Source organism: Cynocephalus volans, chromosome 9 (assembly GCF_027409185.1).
Source record: "Cynocephalus volans isolate mCynVol1 chromosome 9, mCynVol1.pri, whole genome shotgun sequence".
Lineage (NCBI taxonomy): Eukaryota > Metazoa > Chordata > Mammalia > Dermoptera > Cynocephalidae > Cynocephalus > Cynocephalus volans.
The window spans coordinates 89,578,384-89,605,344 of record NC_084468.1 but is presented as its reverse complement, the minus strand read 5'-3'; the positions used below and the strand labels follow the sequence as shown (position 1 = coordinate 89,605,344).

General features: G+C 35.5%; 1 protein-coding gene across 1 annotated transcript in view; it reads left to right on the top strand.

The window, feature by feature from the left end:
• SLC9B1 (solute carrier family 9 member B1) overlaps positions 1-25,468 on the top strand; it is a 98,314-nt gene extending 72,846 nt beyond the window's left edge. Inside the window, exons 8-12 of the mRNA XM_063108107.1 lie at positions 17,451-17,557; positions 18,444-18,593; positions 21,350-21,458; positions 22,031-22,167; positions 25,253-25,468. Of these exons, the coding sequence (XP_062964177.1) occupies positions 17,451-17,557; positions 18,444-18,593; positions 21,350-21,458; positions 22,031-22,167; positions 25,253-25,468 (719 nt within the window). The remainder of the gene's footprint in view (positions 1-17,450; positions 17,558-18,443; positions 18,594-21,349; positions 21,459-22,030; positions 22,168-25,252) is intronic.
• The last annotated feature ends 1,493 nt before the right edge of the window (positions 25,469-26,961 follow it).

Sequence of the window (26,961 nt, the reverse complement as noted above, 5' to 3'; positions counted from 1 at the left end):
AGAATGTTGCTTTTGCTTTGTCATATATGACCTTTATTTTGTTGAGATATCTTCCTTCTATACCTAGTTTCTTGAGAGTTTTTATCATGAGAGGATGTTAAATTTTAGCAAATGTTTTTTCTGCATCTATCAAGATGATTATATGATTTTTGTTCTTCATTCTGTTGATGTGATATATCACATTTATTGGTATGTGTATGTTGAACCATCCTTACCAATCCCAGTTGATCATGGTATATAATCTTCTTGATGTACTGTTGGATTTTTTTTTTGCTAATATTTTGTTTAGGATTTTTGCATGTGTGTTCATCAGGATATCAGTCTGTAGTTTTCTTTTTTTATTGTGTCCTTGTCTGGTTTTGGTATCAGAGTTATGCTGGTCCATAGAATAAATTTGTAAGAATTCCCTCCACTTCAGTTTTTTAAAATAGTTTGAAAATAATTGGTATTAGTTTTTCTTCAGAAATTTGGTAGAATTCAGCAATGAAGCAATCTGGTTCTGGGCTTTTCTTTGTTGAGAATCTTTTTATTACTGATTCAGTCTCATTGCTTATTATTGGTTTGTTCAGGTTTTCTATTTCCTTCTCCTTCACTTCTGAAGGATAGCTCCGCTGAGAATAGTATTCTTGGATGGCAGATTTTATCTTTCAACACTTTAACTATATCATCTCATTCTCTCCTGGCCTTTAAGATTTCTGCTGAGAAACCTGCTGTTAGTCTAATGTGATTTCTATTATGTGTGACTTGATACTTTTTCTTGCTGTTTTAGAATTTTCTCTTTGACTCTGACTTTTGATAGTTTGACCGTAATGTGTCTCAGAAAGAACCTTTTTGGATTGAATATATCTGGGGACCTTTGAGTTTCCTGGATCTGGATGTCCATATTTCTTTAAAAGACTTGGGAAATTTTCAGCTATTATTTCATTAAATAGGTTTTCAATGCCTTTTTCAAGTTTCTTCTTCTCAAAATCCCATTTGTTCATTTAATGGTGTCACATAATTTTTCTAGGCTTTCTTCATTCTTTTAAATTTTTTTCTTTCTTTATGTATTGTTTATTTCAAAAGACCTGTCTTCAAGTCCAGAAATTCTTTCTTCTACTTAATCTAGTCAGTCATTGAAGTTTTCTATTAAATTTTATTCATTGATTCTTTAGTTCAAGGTTTTCTGGGTTTTTTGTTTGGTTTTTGGTTTTTTTAATGATTATCTCTATGTTGACATTCTCATTCACATTGTGAATAGCTTTCCTGATTTTCTTGAACTGTTTATATTCTCTTCTATCTCAGTGAGTTTCATTAAGGTTAATATTTTGATTTTTTTTTCAGGAATTTCATCAATTTATTTTTCTTTGTGTCTATTGCTGGGGATTTTTGTGGTCTTTCAGGGGTGTCATGCTTCCTTGCTTTTTCATGTTTCTTGTGTCTCTGCATTGATACATGCAAATCTAGTAGAACAGTCACTTTTCTGATTTTGTGGAGTGGGCTTTTATGTGGATAGACTTTTTCCTGTAGAAATGATGGGTCCTAGGGTATTGATTGGGTATGTTTTGGCTGGCTTGCCATGTGGTGGTGGCTCCTGGGCTGGGGGGCTGCCCTGGGCCCAGTGTGGGCATGTTCACACATGGAGGGTCCTCCCACTATGTGGCAATGACTTCTGAGGCTTGGGGTTGCTGCCTGGACAGCTGCAAAGGCTGAGCAAGGGCAGAGGGCTGGCCCCTTGGATGGCAGTGACTCCTGGGGAGCAGGCTGCCTTTGAATCAGCTGTCAGGGCCAGGAATGGGACTTCATAGGAGCAGAGGGTCAGCCTATGTGGTGATGGTTTTGATTGGATGATCCCACAGCCTGGACAGCTGACAGTGCAGGGGATGGGTGCAGCACAGGCGTGGAGAGCCTTCCCACTGTGTGGCAGTGGTTCCTGGGGGTGGGACCACAGGGTCACAGTTGGGGCAGGTGTCAGGGCCAGGTTTGAATCCATGAAAGCACAGCGGACTGGTGTGGGTTGTGCCAGTGATTCCCAGGGGGTAGAGCAGCTGCCAGGGCCAGGCATGGATGCTACTGGTGCAGAAGGAAGGCTATGCTGTGGTGGTTCCTATGGGGTGTGGCCACCATAAGGGCAGGTATTAGATCCCAGAGTGGATGCTGGTGGCTAGGAGAGCAGCTTGCTATGTGGCTGTGACTCATGGGGGGCAGGCTGCTGCCTGAGCACATGTCAGGGCTGGATGTGGGTGCCCACAGGCAAGGACAACCCACTTGCTACCTTGCAATAGCTTCTGGGAAGCAGGGCCACTGCTGGTGCAGCTGTCAGGGCCAGGAGGAGGTCTTGGTAGGGGGAGGCCTGTAGTGATGTTGTCAGGAAGGTGGGGCTGCCACCGAGCCTAATGTCAGACAAAGCCTGGGTACAGTGGGCAGGCTGGAAGTGCAGCTGTTTCTCCAGGTGTCGGGGCCACCATTGGGCTAGCTGTCAGGGAGGGTGAAGGCACTTTGGGCTGGTGGGCTGTACTTTAATGTCTTTAGGGATATAGGGCCACCACCCAGCCTGCTATGGGACAGGGCTCCAATGCAGTAGGCAGACTGGAAGTGCAGCAGTGTCTTTGAGAGGTGAAGATGGTGCTGTGTCTACTGTCAGGGATCTTGGGGTGGGGGGGGCAATAGGGGGCAGCATGGCAGGGGATTGTCTGGGCACTCAGCAACTTCCCAACTTTACTGGGTGGCCTTTTTCCCTGGGAGGAGGAGGGGTGGTTTTGGATGCAGGATCCTGGTGGATCTGTCAGGTGCAGGCTCTGTGCAGCTGGGCCTCCAGTGCTGTAGGCACCCCAGCAGACACATTGAAACAAAAGGGGGAACTCAAGGATAAAGAGAGGCAGTGGCCGTCAGCGCTCAGGGCCAGATGCACTCCTGCAGTGGGTCCAGTTTCAAGACTGCATCCTGCCACAGCAGTTTAAGATGAGGGTGTGGGGGTGTACTACATGAGCTCCTACTCTGAGGCAGTACTGTCATTTGGACTCCAGCTGTGTTCTAACCTGGATCTGGGGCTTGTGGAGACTGGGGGACTCTTTTATACCAAAAACCGTTGGTGTCTGTGGCAGCTATGGGGACCACTGGGGATTTCCAGCTTACCTTTTTCCCATAAGAGGTATTCCCTGACTCCTAGCCAATCCCCCCAATCTGGGCAGGGGAGATAGTGTGGCAGAGGGTGGATGCCTGACTTCCCTCTCTATATGGGTATCTTAGGCTTCAGTGCTCCAGAGGAGTTTTGCCTCTCTCTTGATCTTCTACAGCATATTTCCTCAGGCACTCCTGTGGAAATATGGTTGTTTATTCATTATTTAGATTTCTCTTTGTGAAGCAGATGATTGACAGGTGACTCTAGTCGACCATGATGCTTCCCCCAAACAAAACTATAATCTCTTCAAATGAAGTACTTTGAGTACTAGTGATGTTAAATGAATGTTCGTGTATATTGGCCATTAGCATTTTGGAATGTTTTGTAAATTGCTTTTCTTGAAAGTCTTTTGCCTATTTCTTATACAAGTGTTCATCTTTTCTTTTTGATTTGTCAGTATCCTGCATAAAATTAGGAATGATTACCCTTTGTTTTATATATGGGGGAACTTCAAAAAGTTCATGAAAAGATTCGTATTATCTTTTAATTGTATTTTTCCACAAACTTTTTCAAGTCCCCTCATAGTCAGTAGAAAAAAGACACTAGGAGCCAAATGAGGATGAACATAGTTTTAATTTTTCCAATTGGTAATTTGCCTTTTAATTTTATCTCTACTTGTGCCTTTTAGAAGTTATAAATTTTTATTGTCAACTCTGGCAATTATTTTCTTCATGGTTGGTATCAATCATGCTTTCAAAAAACATTTTTTGTGCTTCTCTTCCATTGTGCCAGCTTCTCTGACAAACAGGATAAACAGCAACAATGTTAGCTTTTGTTGAGTACTTGCTTGCTACTTGCTCTGAGTTCTATACATGTTTCCACTTATTTACAGGTAAGGAAACTGAGGAATAGAAGTTAAGTAACTTCTTCAAAGTGACAGATCCAGTAAGTAAGGGAGCCACGATGTAAATCGGGCAGTCTGACCTTAGACCCGCACGTTTAAACTACTATTCTATACTGTCTTCCCACGTAGCAAACAGGCAAGACCAAGTGGCCCATGTTCTCAAGGAGCTTATATTAAACAAATAATTACAAATGTGATGAATATTACATAGTATAGAGTGCTATGGGAACATGTTACAAGAGACCAAACCTAATTTGTGGAAGACCAAAGAAAGTGAAAAACCAAGTAGGTACATGCTTAGAAAATCATCTTACCTGATGATCATGTAAACAGTCACTTAAAATTTTAAGCACTTTAAGGTTTTATTTTGTACATTACATCTTCAGCATGTCTATATTTTGGATAATGGTAGATATCAAGATCTAACTATTTTAGCCAATTAAACAGTTGTTTCAACTCTGTTTTTGAATATTTCATCTTTCTTAACATATGGAAATGCCACATGTATCATATTCAAATTTTCAAAAATACTAAGTTGGCTTGTGTTTATGTTTTTACAATTTTTTTTAAATTGTGGTAAAAACACATAAAATTTACCTTTTAAACATTTTTAAGCATACAATTCAGTAGTATTAACTATATTCACATTGTTGTGTAACAGATCTCTAGAAGTTTTTTATTTTACAAAACTGAAACTATATATTCATCAAACCACTCACTTTTGCCCCCTCCCCTGGTCCCTGGCAACCACCATTCTAATTTCTGCTGTCATGATTCTGAGTACTCTAGATATCTCTTTTTTTTTTTTTTTTTTTTTTTTTTTGTCTTTTTGTGACCAGCCGCACTGCGCTCAGCCAGTGAGCAGCGCACCGGCCATCCTTATATAGGATCCGAACCCGCGGGCGGAGCACTGCTGCGCTCCCAGCGCTGCACTCTCCCAAGTGTGCCACGGGGTCGGCCCTAGATATCTCATACAAGTGAAATCATATAGTATTTGTCATACACTAACTGGCTTATTGCAATCAGTATAATGTCCTCAAGGGTCATCTATGCTGTAGCATGTGACAGGATTTCTTCTTGTTGTTGTAGCTGAGTAATATTTCATTGTATGTTTATACCATATGTTCTTTATCCATTTATCTGTCAATGAACATTTGGGGTACTTCCACTTCTTGCTATTGTAAATAATGCTGCAAAGAATATAAGTTGGCAAATATCTCTTCAAGATCCTGTTTTCAATTCTTTTGGACATATACCCAGAAGTGGGATTGCTGGATCATATAATAATGCTACTTTTAGTTTTCTAAGAATCTCCAAACTGTTTTCCATAGTGGCTGCACCGTTTTATCTTCTGATCAGCAGTATTCAAGGGTTCCAGTTTCTTCATATCCTCTCCAACACTTGTTAGTTTGGTTTTTTTTTTAATAGTGGCCATCCTAATGGGTATGTGTTGATATCTCTTTGTGGTTTTGATTTTCTTTTCTCTAATAATTACATATGTTGAACATGTTTTCATATATATGTTGCCATTTATATGTCTTTGTTGAAAAAACGTCTCTTTAAGTCTGTCACAGTTCTTCCCTGCTGCTATAACAAAATACATGAGACTGAGTAATTTATAAAGAGCATAAATTTATTTCCCACAATTCTGGAGACTTGGGAAGCCCAAGATCAAGGAGCCAACAGACTTGATGTCTGTTAAGGGTCTCTTTCTCATAGATGGCACCTTCTCTGCATCATCACATGGGGAAAGGGGGAAAACAGACTCCCTTAAGCCTGTTTTTTTTTTTTTTATTTTACCTTCTCAATATACATTGTAGTTGATTTTTGTGACCATTTACCCATTCCTCTTCCCCCCCTCCCCTCTCCCATGATGTCATATCTGTTCACTTCTCTTAACAAGTTGAAGGAATTATTGTGATTGTTGTGTCTTCCTCCACCCCCAACCTTTATTTGTTTGTTTATTTTTTTATTTATTCTTAGCTCCCACAAATAAGTGAAAACATGTGGTATTTCTCTTTCTGTGCCTGACTTGTTTCACTTAATATAATTTTCTCTAAGCCCATCCATGTTGTTGCAAATGGCAGTATTTCATTCTTTTTTATAGCAGAGTAGTATTCCATTGTGTAAATACACCACAGTTTCCTTATCCACTCATCTGATGATGGACATTTGGGCTGGTTCCAACTCTTGGCTATTGTAAATAGTGCTGCAATAAACATCAGGAGCACAGGTATTCAGCATGATGATTTCCATTCCTCTGGGTATATTCTCAGCAGTGGAATAGCTGGGTCATATGGTGGATCTATCTGTAATTGTTTGAGGAACCTCCATACCATTTTCCATAAAGGCTGCACCATTTTGCAGTCCCACCAACAGTGTATGAGAGTTCCTTTTTCTCCACAACCTCTCCAGCACTTATCATTCTCAGTCTTTTGGATATTACCCATCCTGACTGGTATGAGATGGTATCTCAAAGTGGTCTTGCTTTGCATTGCCTGGATGCTGAGTGATGTTGAGCATTTTTTAATTTGTCTGTTGCACATTCATATATCTTCCCTTGAAAAATGCTTATTCAGCTCCTTTGCCCATTTTTTAATGGTGTTACTTGGTTTTTTGCTATAAAGTTAATTTGAGTCCCTTGTATATTCTGGATATTAATCTTTTGTCAGATGTATATTTTGCAAACATTTTCTCTCACTCTGTTGGTTGTCTTTTCACTCTGTTGATTGTTTCTTTTGTGGTGCAGAAGCTATTTAGTTTGATATAATCCCATTTGTTTATATTTCCTTTAGTTGCCTGTGCTTATGGGGTCATATTCATGAAGTCTGTACCCACTCCTACTTCCTGGAGTGTTTCCCCTATGTTTTCTTTAAGGAGTTTTATTGTTTCAGGACATATATTTAATTATTCAACCCATTTTGAATTGATTTTGGCGTATGGTGAGAGGTACGGGTCTAGCTTTGTTCTCCTACATATGACTATCCAGTTTTCCCAGCACCGTTTGATGAAGAAGCAGTCTCTTCCTCAGTGTGTCAACTTGGTGCCTTTGTCAAAGATCAGATGGCTGTAGGTGTATGAGTTGATTTCTGGGTTCCCTATTCTATTCCATTGATCCATGTGTCTGTTTTTATGCCAGTACCATGCTGCTTTGGTTATTATAGCTTTGTAATATAGTTTAAAGTCAGGTTGTTGTGCCTCCAGCTTTATTTTTTTTGCTCAGGATTGCTTTGGCTATGTGTGGTCTTTTGTTACTCCATATAAATGTCTGGATAGTTTTTTCCATTTCTGAGAAAAATGTCATTGAATTTTGATGGGGATTGCATTGAATCTGTAGATCACTTTGGGTAATATGGACATTTTCAAAATGTTAATTCTTCTAATCCAAGAGCATGAGATATCTTTCCATCTTCTTGTGTCCTCTTTAATTTCTCTCAACAGTGCTTTGTAGTTCTCTTTGTACAGATTTTTCACATCCTTGGTTAACTTTATTCCTAAGTATTTTATTTTTCTTGTGGCTTTTATAACTGGACTAACTTTCTTGATTTCTTTTTCTGCATGTACATTGTTGGGGTATAGAAATACTACTGATTTTTGTGTTTTGATTTTGTATCCTGCAACTTTTCTGAAATCATTTATCAACTCTAAGAGTTTTTTTGTAGAGGCTTTAGGCTGTTCAATATATAGGATCATATCATCTGCAAACAGGGACAGTTTGACTTCATCTTTTCCAATCTGGATGCCCTTTATTTCCTTCTCATCTCTAATTGCTCTGGCTAGTACTTCCAACACTATGTTGAATAGGAGTGGTGAGAGTGGGCATCCTTGTTTAGTTCCTGTTCTTAAGGGAAAGGTTTTCAGCTTTTCCCCATTCAAAATGATACCAGCAGTGGGCTTATCATATATGGCTTTAATTGTGTTGAAATACTTTCCATCTGTACCTAACTTGTAGAGAGTCTTTATCATGAACAAATGTTGAATTTTGTCAAATGCTTTTTCAGCATCTATAGAAATAATCATATGGTTTTTGTCTTTGCTTTTATTGATGTCATGTATCACATTTATTGATTTGTTTATGTTGAACCGACCTTGCATCCCTGGGATGAATCCTCCTTGATCATGCTGTATAATTTTGTGTTGTGTTGCTATATCCTATTAGCTAGTATTTTATCGAGGATTTTTGCATCTATATTCATCAAGGATATTGGCCTGTAGTTTTCTAATTTTGAAGTATCTTTGTCTGCTTTTGGTATCAGGGTGATGTTTGCCTCATAGAATGAGTTTGGGAGAATGGCCTGTGTTTTGGTCTTTTGGAATAGTTTGTAGAGAATTGGTATCAGTTCCTCTTTGAAGGTTTGGTCTGCAGTGAACCCATCCAGTCATGGCCTTTTCCTTGTTGGGAGCCTTCTGGTAACAGCTTCAATCTCTTTTATTGTTATTTGTTTGTTCAGATTTTTTGTATCCTCTTGGCTCAGTTTTGGTAGTTTGTATGTGTCCAGAAATTTATCCATTTCCTCCAAATCTTTAAATTTGTTGGCATATAGTTATTTATAGTAGTCTCTAATGATTCTTATTACTGAGGTATCAATTGTAATATCACCTTTTTCATTTCTAATTTTTGTTATTTGGGTCTTCTCTCTTCTTTTCTTAGTTAGCCTTGCTAAAGGTTTGTCAATTTTATTTATCTTTTTAAAAAAACCAACTTTTTGTTTCATTAATCTTTTGTTTCATTTTTCGGGCTTCTATTTCATTTAGTCCTCTGATCTTAATTGTTTCTTTCCTTCTACTGACTTTGTATTTGGATTTTCTTGTTTTTCTAGATCTTTAAGGTCAAGTGTTAGGTTGTTTATTTGCCATCTTTCCATTCTTCTGAAGTAAGCATTTAATGCAATAAATTCCCCGCTTAGTACTGCTTTTGCAGTATCCCACAGGTTTTGGTATGATGTGTCATTTTTTTCATTAGTTTCAAGAAATTTTTTGATTTCCTGCTTAATTTCTTCATGGACCCATATGTCATTAAGAAGAATGTTGTTTAATTTCCATGTGTTTGTATAGTTTCCAGAGTTTCACTTGTTATTGATTTCTAATTTTAATCCACTGTGATTGGAAAAAATACATGAAATAATTCCAATTATTTTGAATTTGTCTAGACTTGTTTTGTGGCTTAACATTTGGTCTATCCTGGAGAATGTTCCACATGCTGATGAGAAGAATGAATATTCTGAGGTTGTTGGAGGGAATGTTCTGTAGATATCTGCCAAGTCCAATTGTTCTAAAGTGTTGTTTAGATCTTGTGTTTCTCTGCTGATTCTTTGCCTAGATGATCTGTCCAATATTGATAGTGGGGTGTTCAGGTCCCCAGCTATTATGGTGTTAGTATCTATCTCATTCTAGAGATCTAATAGTGTTTGCTTTATAACTCTGGCTGCTCCGACATTGGATGTGTATATATTTATGATTGTTATATCTTCTTGATGGATAGATCCTTTTATCATTATATAGTGGCCTTCTTTATCTCTTTTTATGGTTTTTGCTTTAAAATCTATTTTATCTGATATAAAAAAAGCTACTCCAGCTTGTTTTTCTTTTGTATTTGCATGACATATCTTTTTCCATCCTTTCACTCTTAGTCTGTGTGTGTCTTTACAGGTGAGGTGAATCTCTTGAAAACAGCATATTGTTGGATCCATCTTTTAAATCAAGTCATCAGTCTGTGTCTTTTGAGTGGGGAGTTTAATCCCTTCACATGTAGAGTTATTATTGAAAGGTGTTGATTTACTCCTAGCATTTTACTGATTTTTTTTAGATGTCTTCAGTATCTTTTGTTCCTTTCTTTTTGATTTTCTGTTTGTCTTCTGTATTTGTTGGTTTCTTGGGGTGTAGATAAAGTTTTTTTTCTTTATTGTTAGGATTTTTGTTTTACTGGTAGCTTTTGTTCTTTCTTGAGTATTCATGGCAGTGATAGTTGTTTTTCATGTATCAAACCCAGTACTTCCTTGAGAATTTCTTGTAAGGCTGCTCGTGTGGTAGTGAACTTCCACAATTTTTGTTTGTCTGAGAAACATACTATTTGTCCTTCATTTTGGAAGGATAGCCTTGCTAGGTTAAGTATTCTTGGCTGGCAATTTTTGTATTTTGAATATATCATCCCATTCTTTTTTGGCGTATAGGGTTTCTGATGAAAAGTCTGATGTTATTCTGATTGGGGCTCCCTTATAGGTGACTTGCTGCTTCTCTCTTGCAGCCTTTAAGATTCTCTTTCTATCTTTGAATTTTGCCAGTTGGACTATATATAACATGTCTTGGAGAGGACCTTTTTGGCTTGAATATGTTTGGGGATCTTTGGGCCTCCCAAATTTGAAGATCTGTGACTTTCCCTATACCTAGGAAGTTTCCTGGTATTATTTCATTGAATATGTTTTCAATGCCATTTCCTTTTTCCTCCCCTTCTGGAATACCCATGATTCAGATATATGAGTACTTAATATCTCATAGTTATCTCTTGTAGATTTTCTTCAATTTTTAAAATTCTCTTTTCTTTTTTCTGGTCTGCCTGTGTTAATTCAAACAGCCTGTCTTCAAGGTCAGAAATTCTCTCTTCTGCTTGTTCTAGCCTGCTGGTTGGACTCTCTGTTGTATTTTTTATTTTGAATACAATAATGAATTGTATGAATGAATCCTTCAGCTCTGCAAGCTCTGCTACATTCTTTTTCAGGGCTTTGATTTCTTTGTACGTATCTTCTTTCAGATTCTGTATGTTTTTTCTCATTTCACTGTGTTGTCTAACTGAGTTTTCTAGTATCTCATTTAGTTTCCTTAGAATTGTTGCTCTAAATTCCTTGCCAGTCATTACAAGGACTTCCTGTTCTATAGGATCTAGAGCTTGAGAATTATTTTCCTTTGGTGGTGATGTACTTTCTTGATTTTTCATATTTCTGGTTTCTTTCCTTTGGCTTTTAGTCATTGTGGCAGGGGATATCATGGTCCACTTGTTCCACCGTGATATCTGGCCTGGATCCTGAAGAGACTGCCAATTTCGGGCAGTGGGAACTAGCCTGGGTGGGGGTCCTACGGTGCCTGCCTTGTCTGGCATGGCTGACTTGAGGCGTGTTGGCCCTGGGGCTCTCAGGCTGCTCTGGGCAGCAGGCACTGACCTGGAATGGGGGTCCTGCATCACCTGCCATTTCCAGTGCTGCTGACTTGGGGTGTGTGGGCCTGGCAGCTCTCAGGGCTCCCAAAGCAGCAGGGACCAACCTGGGCTGGAGGTCCCACAGTGCCTGCCTTTCTGGCACCGCTGACTTGGGGCTTGTGGGCCTGGTGGCTCTCAGGCCTCTCTGGGCAGCACCCATTGGCCTGGACTAGAGTCCTGCGGCACATGGCTCCTGCCTGTTCCATCCCAGATCTGGGGCCTCCTGTTGTTGCTTTTTAATAGTTGCAAATTGGTTGATTTGTGGGAGAGATCAATACTAGGAACTGTCTACTCCGCCATCTTAAGGGAGCCTATATAAAATAGGCTCCCTTAAGCCTATTTTATGAAGACCCTAATCTCATTTATGAAAGCAGTGCCCTTGTGACCTAATCACCTCCTAAAGGCCCCGCCTCTTAATATTATCATATTGGATATTAGGTTTCATCATGTGAATTTTGGGGGATCCTAAACACTTAGACCATAGCAAAGTCCTTTGCCCATTTTCTATTTGGGTTGTTTGGTTTTTAGTTTCTAAGTTATAGGAGTTCTTTATATATTCTAAATATTAACCCCTTATTAGATATATGGTTTGTAGTTATTTCTTCCCATTTTGAAGGCTGCCTTTTCACTCTGTTAGTTGTTTACTTTGCTACATAGAAGTTGTTAAGATTGATGTAGTCCCATATGTCGATATTTGCTTCTGTTGCCTGTGCTTTTGGTGTCATATTCAAGAAATCATTGCCAAATTTAATGTCATGAAGCTTTGCCCCAACTTTATTCTTTTGCATGTGGATATCCAGTTTCCCCACCACTGTTTGCAGAAGAGACTGTCCTTTCTTCATTGTGTCTTGGCACCCTTGTGAAAAATCATTTATGTTTGAGGGTTTATTTCTGGGTTCTCTATTCTTTTCCCTTGGTCTTTGTGTCTGTCTTTATGCCAGTGCCACACTGTTTTTATAACTGCCATTTTCTAATATGTTCTGAAATCAGGAAATGTCAGGTCTCCAACTTTATTTTTCTTTCTCAAAATTGTTTTGGCTATTTGGGATCCTTTGGGATTCTATATGAATGCTACTAAGCTTTCTTTTCTATTTCTACAAAACAAAAATGCCACTAGGATTTTGATAGATCACTTTGAGTAGTATGGATATCTTAACAATATTACATCTTCAAATCTATAAATGTGTGTCTTTCTATACTTGTGCCTTCTTTAATTTCTTTTAGCAATGTTTTATAGTGTTCAGTGTACAAGTCTTTCACCTCATGATTACATTTATTCTTATTTTATTCTTTTTGACGCTATTGAAAATGGGATAGTTGATTTAATTTCCTTTTCTGATTTTTCATTGTTAGTATATAAAACACAACTGATTTTTGAGTGTTGATTTGGTATCCTGCAATTTTGCTGAATTTTTTAATTAGTTCTAACAGATTTTTATTGAAATTTTAAGATTTTAGGCATATAAGATTATGCCATCTGTGAAGAGAGATAATTTTACTTCTTACTTTCCAATTTGGATGCCTTTTATTTCTTTTTCTTGCCCATTTTCTCTGGCTAAGACTTAAAGTACTATGAGAATAGAAGCAGAGAGAGTGGGAAACCTTGCCTTGTTCCTGATCTTACAAAAAAAGCTTTCTGTTTTTCACCCCTGAGTATGATGTTGGCTGTAGGCTTTTCATATATGGCCTTTCCTCTATTGAGGTAATTTTCTTCTATGCTTAGTTTGTTGAGTGTTTTTATCATGAAAGAATGTTGGATTTGCTAAATGCTTTTTCTGCATCAAATGAGATAGATTATCATGTAGTTTTTGTCCCTCATTCTGTTAATGTGCTATGTTACACTGAATGATTTTTGTATGTTATGCACCCCTTTGCATTCCCGTGATAAATCCCACTTGGTCATGATGTATAATCCTTTTAATGTGCTATTGAACTCAGTTTGCTAGTATTATGTTGAGGATTTTTGCATATTCATCAGGGATGTTGTTCTGTAGTTTTCTATTCTTGTAGCATCTTTGTCTGCCTTTTGTATCAGGGTAATGGCCTCATAAAATGAGTTTCAAAGTGTTCCCTCCTCTTAATTTTTTAGAAGAGGTTGAGAAGGATTGTTATTAATTCTTTTTAAAATATTTGATAGAGTTCTGCAGCCAAGTCATCTATCTGGTTTTAGGCTCTCTCTTGTTGAGATGTTTTTGAGTTTTGATTCAATTACTATTTATAGATCTATTCATATTTTTTATTTAATGATTTAGTTGGTGAGTTGTATGTTACTGGGAATTTGTCCATTTCTCCCAGTTATCAAATTTGTCAGTGTCTAATGTTCCTAGCAGACTTTTGTAATCCTTTTTATTTCTGTGGCATTAGTTTTGATGCCTCCTCTTTCATTCCTGACTTTTGTTACTTGAGTCTTCACTCTTTTTTTCCTTAGGTAATCTGGCTAAGGTTTGTCAATTTTGTTGAACTTTCAAATAACTCTTAGTTTCATTTTTTTTTCTCTTTTTTTCTATTCTGTATTTTATTTCTGCTGTAACCTTTATTATTTCTTTGCTTCTGCTAACATTGGGTTTATTTTGTTCTTTTTGTAGTTCCTTAAGGTATAAAGTTTGGTTGTTCATTTGACATATTTCTTCTTTTTTACTTTTTTAATTTTTTTATTTTTATTTCTTCTTTTTTAATGTAGGTGTTGACCTCTATGAACTTTCCTCTTAGTACTGTTTTTGCTGCGTCCCATAAGTTTTGGAGTGTTGTATTTTCATTTTTATTTGTCTCAAGACATTATCTAATATCTCTTGTGAATTCATTTTTGACCCATTGTTTGTGTAGGGGTGTATTGTTTAATTTCCACATATTTATTACTTTTCCTGTTTTTCTTCCACTATGGATTTCTAGTTTTATTCCATTGTGGTCAAAAGAGATACTGGGTATGATTTCCATTTTCTTAAATTTGTTAAGGCTTGTTTTGTGGCCTAACATGTCATCCTGGAGGTTTTATGTGTGCTTGAGGAGAATGTGTATTTTGCTGTTGTTGGGTGAATGAAGTGTTCTGTATTTGTCAGTTAGGTCCAATTGGTCTATAATGTTGTTCAGTCCTCTCTTCCATCTGGATGTTCTATCCATTATTGAAAGTGGGGCATTGAAGTTATGATGTTGCTGTCTATTTCTCCCTTCAATTCTGTCAATGTTTGCTTTGTATATTTGGGTGTTCTGCTATTAGCTACATATATATTTATAATTGTTATATTTGCCTGGTGATTGGCTCTTTTATCATTATATAATGTCCTTGGCTCTCATACAGTATTTGACTTGCAGTCTATTTTGTCTGTTATAAATATGAACATCCGTGATCTCTTTTCATTACCATTTGCATGGAATATCTTTTACTGTCCTTTTACTTTCAGCCTGTGTATGTCATTAGATCTAAAGTGAGTCTCTTGTAGACAGCATATATTTGGATCTTATTTTTTTATTCTGCCAATCTTTTTGTTGAGGAATTTATTTATTTACAAAGTAATTACCAGTAGAGAAGGACTTACTATTGTCATTTTGTTAATTGTCTTCTGTGTACCTTATAGCTATTTTGCCCCTTGTGTTTCATTGATTTTTTTGTAGTAACATGTTTTGATTCCTTTCTCATTTTCATTTTTGTATTTTCTATAAATTTTTTCTTTGTGGTTAACATAGATTGTTATAACTATATTTTATGTAATTCTATTTTAAAATGGTAAACTTCAATCTCATACAAAAATGCTGCTCCTTTACAGCTCCCTCTCCCCACTTGATTATTGACATGACACATTCACCTTTTTATATAGTATATTCATTCACATACTTTAATAAAGTTAATTTTAGTGCTTTATCTTTTAAATTCTATACTTGAATTAAAAGTGATACTTACCACCATTACGAGTATTACAGAATTCTGCATTCATCTATATTTTACCTCTACCAGAAGAGCTTAAATTTTGCCAGCTTTTGTTTTGCTATCTAATGCTCTTTCATTTCCACTTGAAGGACTCCCTTTAACATTTCCCATAAGGCAGGTCTAGTGGTAAACTCCCTGAACTATTATTTATTTGGGGTAGTCTTTGTTTCCCTTCATTATTGAAGTGCAGTTTTGCTGAATATACTATTCTTGGCTGGCAGCTTTGTTTTTGTTTTTTTATTTCAGCACTTTGAATGTATTATCCCACCTTCTGTTCTGCAGAATTTCTGCTGAATCTTGCAGCAGCTCCATTGTATATAACAACTTGCTTTTTTTTCTCTTGCTGCTTTCAAGATTCTTTCTTTGTCTTTGACATTTAACAGTTTGATTAAAATGTGTCTCATTGTAAGTCTCTTTCGGTTTATCATAGTTGGGGATTTTTAAGCTTTTTTAATTTGTCCATTTTCTTTCTCAAATTTGAGAAGTTTTTGGACATTCTTTCTTCAACTGGCTCTCTGCCCCTTTATCTTTCTCTTCTCTTTCCTGTACTTCCATAAAGTATAAGTTGGTTCACTTAATGGCATTCTATAAGTCCCTTGGGCTCTCTTTTATTTTTCTACATTTTTTTTCTCATCAACTCAGTAATTTCAAATGACCTGTCTTCAATTTCACTCATTCTTTTTTCTGAAGTCTGCTGTTGATCCCCTGTATGAATTTTTCAATTCAGTTATTGTATTCTTCAGATCCAGACTTTATGTAAGGTTCTTTTTTATAGTTTCTATCTCTTTGTTGATATTTTCATTTTGTTCAATGCATCCTTCTGATTTTGTTTAGTTGTCTATCCATGCTCTCACTGATTTTCCATAAGGCAGTTATTTTTAATTATTTGTCAGGTAATTAATAGATATCCATTTATTTAAGGTCAGTTTCTAGAGATTTATTTTGCTTTTTTGATTTGGTCATGTTTCCCTGTTTCTTCATATGTTTTGTTATGTTCTTGTGAGGTGTTAGGCATTTGAAAAAACTGCCACTTCTCCCAGTCTTTATCAACTGACTTCATACAGAAAATCTTCACCAGTCAGCCTGGCTATAGATTTTGGGGGCCTCTCACACCTTTTCTGGGAATGCATCTACTCTGGTCTTATGCATGCAATATCCCAATTAGATTTACCTGTTTCTTTTTCTGGAGCTCTTGCTCCATCTGGTGTCTGCCTGTAGTACTGCAGGTTCTCTGGTGCTGCTCATGTCTCTGACCTCGCTTTTGTTCTCAGTGGCCCCCAGGCACCCAAACTATGAAGGGTGGAAGTCAGGTGAAAGAGATCCATTCCTCAGGCAACCTCTCCAAAATGCTCCACTCTTCTCACCCCAACAGAGAAGCTGTAAGTTGGGTGTTTTCTCCCAGTCATGCCAACCTGTGCCAGCCTGGAGAAGGGCTATCACAAGTATAATGCAACAGTTTTTCTTACTTGTTTCCATGCCACAGTTCTTGGCTTTGTGCTTGTCTGGGGTACTGCAAATTTTTAATTGGTTTATGGAGTTCTGTAAAGGCTTTGGAACATATATTGTTGTTCAGTTGGTGTCTCTGTGGTGGATTAAGGTTTGGGGCTTCCCATTTTGCCATCTTGCTGATGTCAGTCTGTTTCTATTGCTTTTAATGAAAAACAATTTGTAAAATATATACTTACATACCTTAGCAAGTCCAATACCCAGAGCATAATTGAACTTTTTTTGTAACTTGGGATCAGTTTTTTGCTTTTGTTTTGGTTTTTACTTATTACAGTGAACTACAAATATGGATATATAATATCAATGGATATAAAATACATTGGAAACCCAATTGGACGTTAGATATTTCAGTATTGACACTGGAATAAAATTTTTTATATTGTTGTTAATTTTTTTATTGAATCATTTGTTTCTTTTTCATAATGGTATGTCAGAGAAGAATCATTAATATAGCCCTTACCAGCCATATGCTAAGTGCCACAGGTGCTCCCTTGTCAGTCTCTCTTCATTCTTCTATCTCACCCAGTCTTTCTGGTTCGATGTGCAAGGAGAGCAGTTTGTGGCTTATTACTTCTTTGGTTTCTGGCCTATTTATACAAAGGACATCTCTGAGTTATAAGTGTATACTAAATTATTTGACAGTACTTATTTAATTTATCAAAGAGATCTATATATGTTTTTATGTTTGTCACTATTAAAGGCCCATTTTCATATATTTTTTCTATAAAATGCTTATCTTTCTTCATGAACCACCAAGATTTGATTTTCTCATGTGTAGTATATGTGAAAATATTTCTCTGTGAAATGTTTTTATCATGTGTCCTTACAGGTGGTATAATTGACAATCTCCTATCCTCTTTACGGGACATGGTTATTGGTGTGCTGGCAGGAACAATTTTGGGGTTTTTTGTTCGATATTTTCCAAGTGGAGATCAGGTAATTAAAAAATGAATCTATTTTGTAGAAGTGTAGTATTATGCATTTCTTTCAAAAATTTGAACTTTGGGAAGATTCATGAAATATTAAATTTAATACTTAACTCTCTTTCCCCAAAAGTACCCTCTGATGCCTACTCTGTGCTTAAAATTGAACACAGTAATGATTGATAAAGGTCAATGGTCTGGACTGAAGTCTCTGCTTCTTGATTTGGCAAATACAGAATACCAGAAAAATGTATTCAACTCGGAATATCCCTTTTCATTCTGCCTCACCCCTTTCTCCACTAAATTGCCTATTGATGTTTGACAATTTTTTATAATCTTTTTTTTTCCTCCAAAGTTTTCACTAAACATTTTTTGGGGAAATCAGTTCCCATTTATCTCTGTATTTTCTGACTTAAATTTGATGCCACTTTCCTTTGACAAAGGCAACACTATTAAACTTAACCATTTCCTGCCCTAAAGGATGTGCTTTTACTCCTGTATTTCTATAACTTCCATTCTAATTTACCTGTAACAATTATGTTGACTAAAAGAGATATTCAAAATTTATTTCCAAGAGTTTATTGGTTATGCTATATGAAACCGATGGTTCTATAGGTCTCTCCTTTCTTCTCCACCTACAGTTAAAGTAGTGTAACCACTCTACTGACATTAATGTCAGAGATGTGGCTGAAAATGAAACTTCAATAACTGCAAATTTTGTTGCTTGGTAGCAAGTCTGCTGAAATATTTGGTGAGTAAGAAAATCAAAATTTTAGACACTTTTTAATATAACATTTCCAGACATGGTATCAAAGGGTCAAAAATAAATAGTAGATAATGTCAAATCTTGCATTATATATTTAACATAGATTAATATTTAAATATCAATCTAATTCTAGACAAAACTTCCACTGAAGAGAGCCTGCCTTGTTTTGAGTATGTGTGTTTTTGCTGTCTTAGGCAGCCATCGTATTGGTTTACATGCATCTGGAGGATTGTGCACAATAGTGTTGACTTTCATTGCCGGGACAAAGTGGGCCGCAGAAAAGGTGAATATTTTTAATACATCATTTTTTTAAAAAGAAAAAGATAAAATAACTGAGTTTTTTTACATCTATAGTGGACATTTAGGAAAATCCTTCTGCCTAGTTGGTAGATGTCCCAAAAGTTTTTGTGTCCTCACAGAAGTATATCAATCAATGAAGGAAATAAAATATTTAGGAAAACCACCTGGAAATACACTAACATGCAATCAGAAGTTATCACATCTGGCTTCTATATTTTATCAAGTTTTATGTAATATGATTATATAATTTTTATTAGCTTAATTATTTTATTCATTAAAATTTCAGTCATACAATTAAACCATGAAAATATGCTCATAAAAGATTAAAACATATGGAATAAAATGTGAAAGATTCTTTTATCCCTCATCACTACCAAATATCAAACCCCCTTCCCAAAGTTACTAATTTCTTCTAACCAGTTCTGTATTTGTAGACGTTTAGATATTTTCCATTTTTTGTTGTTAAATACATTACTGCATGAACAGTCTTGTTCATATGTCTTTTTGCATATATGCAGGTACTTTTGTAGGGATAGACTCCTAGAAAAGGAATTACTGGGTTAAGAAATGGTCTATTTTTATTTTGATGGGTACTGCCAAATTATCCCTTCAAAATATTTTAGTTATTTACACTCCTGCCAACAGTGTAAGACTGGGCCTAATACCTCAACCCATCAACAACACTGGATATGTTTTCACTAATTATATTTTTATTTACACTCAGATGAGTAAGAAACTATACGACATTTTTATCTTTACATTTCTCTGACTAGTGGTTGTTAAGCTTCTCTTCATATATTCCTTTTTAACTACCTATTGCATTTTTGTTTCTAATAAAACATACAGAGTTTCTTTATATGTTAGGGCTATCGATCCTTTGGTGTGTGTGTATATATATATATATAGCATACAATTTCTGCTTATTTTCAATTTTGCTTACAGTGTCTTTTGTATGTCTTTTGTTTCTTTTTGCCAAACCTATCAGTTTTCTTTTTTGGTTTTGGATTTTGCATCATGTTTAAGAAAGACTTCCTGTTTTCTATACTGTCATCTAATACTTTGGTAGTTTTTGTTTGTTTTTGCATTTAATTCTTTAATCCATCTGGAATTTATCTTTGTGAATGCTTTAAGGTAAGGATATATATATACACATATGTGTGTGTATGTGTTCATGGACACACATATATACTTACATATAATAAATATTTACATATATATGCATATGAATTGGATAGTCAATTTTCACCAAATCATTTATTGACTAATCCATTAATTATTCAGTTATTTTAAATGCTTCTTTTAACAAGAACTAAATCTCACATACATATGTAAGTTCTGGAATCTATTTAATCCTACTTATCTATTTATATGCAATACCTACTCTGTTTTAAATTACTGCAGTTTTATTTCAAAATCTAATTTAGAAGTTACCCCCTCACTGTACTCCTTTTTAAAGTATTTCTTAGCTTATCCTGCTTAGGAAATATTCTTTCTTAGATAAATTTTAGAATCAGTTTGAGAAGTTCCCTACCCAAAAATCATATTGGAATTTTGTTTAATATTCCAATGTAATCATAATTATAAAAGAAATTAAATGGTTAAAAATGAATGAAATTCAATTAAATAAATAAAATGAAAACTACTGCAATTATTTTTATATGATAAAATAAATAAAACAAAAAGAATAAATAGGTTTTAAAGATTAAAAGTAATAAGCAAGATAATATGCTATAAAGATGAAATAGTAATACTGCTTTTTTCTTTTTTTTTTTTTTAACTTTACTTTTGTAAATGGCAATCAGAAAACCCAGTCATAAGGGGAATAGTTATGAAGATAATTTTTGCCTCAAGCAAGGGACATTAAAGTTCTTCTGTATTTTCTGTAAAAAAAGATAAATAAACCCAGACTGAGACTGAAATCTCTTCATCCAAATTCCTGGAGAAGAATCAGAGTATCGTTATGCCAGTAGGGGCCATTCCTGTAACCTTTCCGGGTTTTTTGGTTTTGGGGTTTTTAGGGTTTTTTTGTTGTTGTTTGTTTGTTTGTTTGTTTTTTGGCGGCTGGCACGGGGATCCAAACCCTTGCCCTTGGTATTATAACACCATGCTCTATCCTGTTAACTTTTAATTGGGGAAGTGTCACTGCGAACGATTTGCTCCCGGAAAGTGGAACTGGGCAGGCAACCAAATAAGAATCTAATACACGTATTTAGTTTGTTTCTAAGGAAAAATAACTTTGAGGTGTTCAACATGGGTCCTAAGAGACTACCAGAATTTTTTTCCTAGTAACCTATGGCATATCAAGATTCACTTTCATGGAATTAGATTCCAGGATACTTGTTAGTGGAAGTCTTCCCAGCTCCCTTCTGAGAGCCTACGTATTTGCGGGAGATGGGTACGTGCTCATCAAACATGATGTAGTTCTATCTCTGCTCAGTTACCTTATAAACAAAAGCTAGAACTCATAGTGAAGACTCCTGAAACTCCAAAAAACTCACTTATTCTGTGACAAAACGACCAAATAATCTTGTTTATTTTATAGCTTTGTAGGTTTATTTTCATCAAATTCTACCTAAATGTTTGAGTCAATGAATTAACCAATTTTTATTAGGTTTTAACATTTCTCCTAAAAATAAAATATTTTAAGTTTATTAAATGTTAAGAATGACTTTAAATTTCTGAAATGCAATTATTTTTATGTACCACAATAAATTATAAATGTATTTCTCTCTTCCACAGATTACAGTCCAAAAAATTATGGCAACTGCATGGAATATTTTTCAACCTCTTCTTTTTGGTTTAGTTGGAGCAGAAGTATCTGTTTCTTCTCTTAAATCAAATACGATTGGTAAGAATCATTAGCGCACAAAAAATATAAGATTCAGAAATATTTAAGAAAACTAGGAATACTGTTTATTTTTATATACAATTTTTCTTTGAATGGCTACAAGAATAAGAACCTTTTTTAAAAAACTCATGTTGATACGGTGACATATTTGCTCCTCCTTGATACTGTGTGCTCTTTTATTATCAAAGACAGCTCTGAATGCCTTCCCTGAGTAATCTGAGGAAATGGAGATAAGATTTCTTTTTGAAAGGGGAAATATTAAATACCAGCAACACCTTTTCAATACTTTCTTTTAAATGTATTTAAAAATAATCTATGAGTTCAGAATTGAATGAATGTCATCTGTCCTATTTTTCACGGTACCTCCTCTGTGAGATAATCTATTGCACTTTACGTAGAAGCTTCAATCATATTTGATTTTTTATAATTATTATTTTTACTGAAAAAAATAAAGACACAAAGAGGCAACAGCCTTAAAATGCATTCAAACGTTTTAGAAATAATATCTCTAGACATCAAAAACCACTTCTTCCCCAATATTCTGTTACTGTATTTGTGTTTTTCTGTTGTAGGCGTTTGTGTTGTTATCCTGAGTTTGGCACTGTGTGTTCGAATTTTAACTACTTATCTGTTGATGTGTTGTGCTGGTTTTAGTTGTAAGGAGAAAATATTTATTGCTTTATCATGGATTCCCAAAGCTACAGTCCAGGTAAGAACATATTAAGTCATTCCAATAATTTTAGTTTTAATGATTTTTTAAAATCCTGAATGAAAAAATGTTACTCTAATCACAAAATGTGGGCTATTAGCCTTACTTTAAAAATGTTTGGCTGATCATAGCAATTCATTAACATTAATGTAACCATTTAAAATATGTTTTAAAAGCAATTTTTCTGAAATCAAGAAGTGTACTTTTAATGACAAATACTTCCTAAATTTATGAAAATATTTTTTTGTTTTTCTAAAATAGAAAATAAAAGTATATCTGAAATCAGAATTGTTATATTTTGCTGAATATTATAGAACTAAATGTTATGATTTTAAAGTAGAGACATATTGGTTTTTTAAAAATATATGTTTTCTATCCCTGTCACTCACTCTACCACACAAATGCAAGTATATTATTTTTAATTACACATTTATTTGTATGACTATTTAATTAATGACTGAATCCCTCCAATATACTATATAGGGAGAACAGAGACAGTATCTGTGTTGTTTTTTTCCAAATATTTTTCCCTAGCAGTTAACATAGAGCCTGTCATGCACGAGGTAAATATGCATTGCATGCCTACAGGAATGAATGAATGAAAAGGGAGACCTTATAGTCTTGCCCTCTGATTCAGTGATATTCCCCTCTTACTGAAAAATATTACTACTTATTATTAGTCAGTTTAACCTGGCAGCATAATACTTTAATTTCCTAGGATTCTTTCTCCATTGTTATTCCAAAACAGAAGCTTGTAAGATTCCGTGCAACAAAATTCTCTATCATCATATCATGGTTAAAAAAGCAGGCCCATAGGACCAGACTGCCTGTTTTGAATATCACGTTACTTGCCTATAACCTTAAACAAATTACTTCCTTATCTCTCAGTACCTCGATTTCCTCATTTGACTGTGAGTTCTATGATTTTATCTTTCATAGTGGTATTGTTGAAGATTAAATGAGATAATCCATATAAAGTGCTTAGCACACTGTCTGGCACATGGTGGTGCTCATTAACAATGTTGTTGTTACTTTATCCTACCTTAAAGTAATAAAAATAATAACTTTTTTGTTTTTAATCTCTGCTATAGGGAATAACACATCTACAAAAGGAGTATCTATCCATCCCTTTGTTCACTTTCCTTCCAACAGTACACTTGCAATTTTGTTTTATTATTTCATAATTTTCATAAAACATGGGGCGGGGGTGGGGTGGGTGGAGAAGCAGGTATGAGGGAAGAGACGACCTTGTCAAGTCCTGCAGTATTATTCTGCTTCTGCCTGCTCCTTTCTACGGAGTTCAGGCTGTCTTTTCACAAAGAATATCAAGTTAGTTCCCAGGACTGGTAGCACATATAAAATTAATTACTTATGCAAGTAGAGAGTCACAACGGCAGCAACAGATGATAATAATGCTACAAATGAATTGGAACAACAAATATTTTAAATTTTAAATTTAAGTTTTTTCAACTTTATCCTCTTCCTCCATTCTCTAATGCTGAAACAAAATTGGCTAAGCTTCAGTCTTTTCTCTTATTCATCTGTTTAGAGATATTGATGAAAATTAGAGCGGAAAATGGAAGATATTAAGAGGGCTAATAAAAAACTTAGTTCACAAATGTAAGATCAGTTTGCTAATTATACTCTAAAAAATAATATTAAATCTCAGTCACTAGGTAGAAATCATTCAGCATCTAATAGTAGTCCCCATGTAATAGGGTTAAGGATTAAGTGTCATGAGGATTAAGTGAGTTAATAAAGGTAGCTTTAAAAATGATACCTGCCATATGACAAATGCAATATATCTGTATAAATATTATTGTTATTAGTTTTATCATTATCATCATCATCTCTTAAAAGCCAATGATTTTTGACAGTTCTTTCATGTTTTTATCCTCTTTCTAAACTGTGAGATTCTTTAGAGTTGGTTTTCTGTCTGGTTTATCTTTTTCTCCCTCACATCTAACAAAAGCACACTGGCTTTTGTTAAGTAAACAAAAAGTTATCATTTAAAAACTATACCACATTTAATCATTGATTTGGGATATGGAAACCGATCTTAAATTGAGGGGTTCTTTTGCCATAATGTCCCAGAGGTAATGTTTCTGCTATTATGCTGTTACTCTGCAAATCCATAGAAAATATATCATGTATATGTATTTGTCTTTAATCCCTAAACATTTTAAGGCAATTTTATGCCTAGATGAGTAAATACAAAGAAGAGGATTAGCAGGAAATTTACTTATGTCATTTAAAATAAATATGATAGAAGATACCTGGGGAAAAAAATTTGTGACCCAGTAGGTTCATTCTACAGCAAAGAATTCAAAGGAATTTATCCCTGACAGCCAGGGATGAGGAGTGAGTGTGGAGGGAGAGAACCTTACTATTAACTGAATAACTGCTGTGCACCAGGTGTTCTTTTCATTCTTATATTTAATCCTCATAACCATCCAGTGAGGTAAGTATTATGTTGTTCATTTTATAACTAAGTAATGAGAGGTTTAGAGAGTTTGAGTCACCTTTGAGTACAAGATCACTCACCTGGTTGCAGCAAAAACAGCACCCAAACCCAGTCTGCTGGATCTCAAACCTCTTGTCAGCACTACTTTATCACACTGCCTCCCAAGTGGGAAAAGCAATGAGACGAAGAGCAACAAATTCTAGAGAACCATAAGAAACCTTAGTGTTTTGTGTTGTCATGTTTCAGCCAAGAACCTAGAGGTACATGGTACAGGCAACTAAGCAAAACCCTGGCTCAGTTAGAACTCCTGAGGTTCTGAGGGTAATATAAGCACTCAGAAGAGATAAACAGGGGAAAGCTGAGAGGACAAGAGTGAAAAATCAGCCCCCAAATTTCTGCATGCTCATTTGTCACTGTTGCACTCTTCCTCCAGATATATTTGCTAGGAAGATCATAAAATTGATGAGCAATTTATGAAAATTACTCAGCATTTTTAGTCATCTTGCTTTCTAATAGTCCAGTAATAGGTTTTCTTGTTTATTTTAACAGAGCCATTGATTTTTATTATATGTTAACTCTTTGACATTTTTCTTTATGTCCCATTTTTCCTCTTAAATGCAGGCTGTATTAGGTCCTCTGGCTCTAGAAACAGCAAAAGTCTACGCACCCCACTTGGAATCGTATTCAAAGGATGTACTGACAGTAGCATTTTTAGCCATCTTAATCACAGCTCCAAATGGAGCTCTAATTATTGGCATACTGGGGCCCAAAGTACTTACACGCCATCATGAACCAAGTAAAATAAAATTGGAATTGTCAGGATTCGAACATCATTAAAAAGCTTATTTGCCATCACCTGCCTGCTTCTTTTAATGGATTATCTCACATGACGGAAAAATTTTAAAGCACAGATATGTGTGGACTATATATAGAACCCAGGATTTAGTAAATATGTGGTATCACTACAGGGCTCGCCTCTGATTTTTTATTCCAAGGTCAATTTAATAAAAACAATATTAAATGGAATGTTCTCTTAGTATTTACATATTTCAAGAACAAAGTAAATCTGTAAATACTCTAAGAACATTTAAAGCAATCCATCAGAATTTGATATTATCATACAAACTAAGCATAATAAAAAATTAAATGAACCTAATGACAAAAAGAAAAAACCTTGAATATCAAACATGGTAAGATAGCCTGTTTCCAAACAGGAAGAGTAGAACTCTTCATCGCTTGAGTAATTCAATTAAAAAGATCACCAGAGCCCCACCCACTGCCTACCACAACCAGGCCAGCCACAAGCCCCTGTGGCCCTCAGACAGGAGGCCATGGGCCTAGGCCTGCCTACCACCAACTGCAACCAGGCCAGAGCTGGAACCAGAAGCCCCTGTGGTCCTGAGGCAGGGGGCTGTGGTGGAGCCACAACCAGGCCAGTGATGGAGCCAGCCATGGGCCAGCCCTAATCCCCCTCTAGTCTCCCCCCCAACAACATCTTCAAATGTACTTATTATAAAAATAATAATTTTTTTAAAAAAATCACCAAAAACAGAACAAAAAATATATGATGAGACTAAAACACATCAACTTTGGATCAACTAAATAGATTTTAAATTCTAGTTGACTACCTGAATAAATAATGTTAAATGAAAGAACCAAAGGTAATCTTGTATTACTTCTGCAATACCCTTAAAATGAAAGTCTGGTATAGCAGTTTTTAGGTCAAACAATTTCTGTAGTTTTTGTTAAGAGAACTAAAATTAAATAACAAATGTAAATAAACTATATATTTTTTCAATTAATATTTAAAATGTTAGGCATTCAAGGCAACCTACAAAAATGAAAGATTAATAGACTATTGTCTATATGAGATTTTCTTTTCCTTAGTAATATAGAACTACTTTTCAATTCCAGCTGTTGAAATCTGCTGTGCTAATGTAGAACCTGTCACAAGCAAAGTGCAGTTTCAGTTGATTTCTGATTTTAAAGGTAGAAGGGTCATGTAAAAGCTTCTTAAAAGGCCTTATTAAGGGCTGAGCCCGTGGTGCACTCGGTAGAGTGCTGCGCTGGGAGCGCGGCGACGCTCCCGCTGCGGGTTCGGATCCCATATAGGAATGACCGGTGCACTCACTGGCTGAGTGCCAGTCACGAAAAAACGACAAAAAAAAAAAAAAAAAAAAAAAGGCCTTATTGAATGGCTTCTTAGAAATTGTTCAGACTTCTTTGGCAAAAACCCAGTGCAAGAACTGAACAGTACTTTGGTTTCTCTTTTCCCCCTTCTATGCAAGCAAGGTATTGAAATAAGCGCAGAATGTGAAATTTACACATAA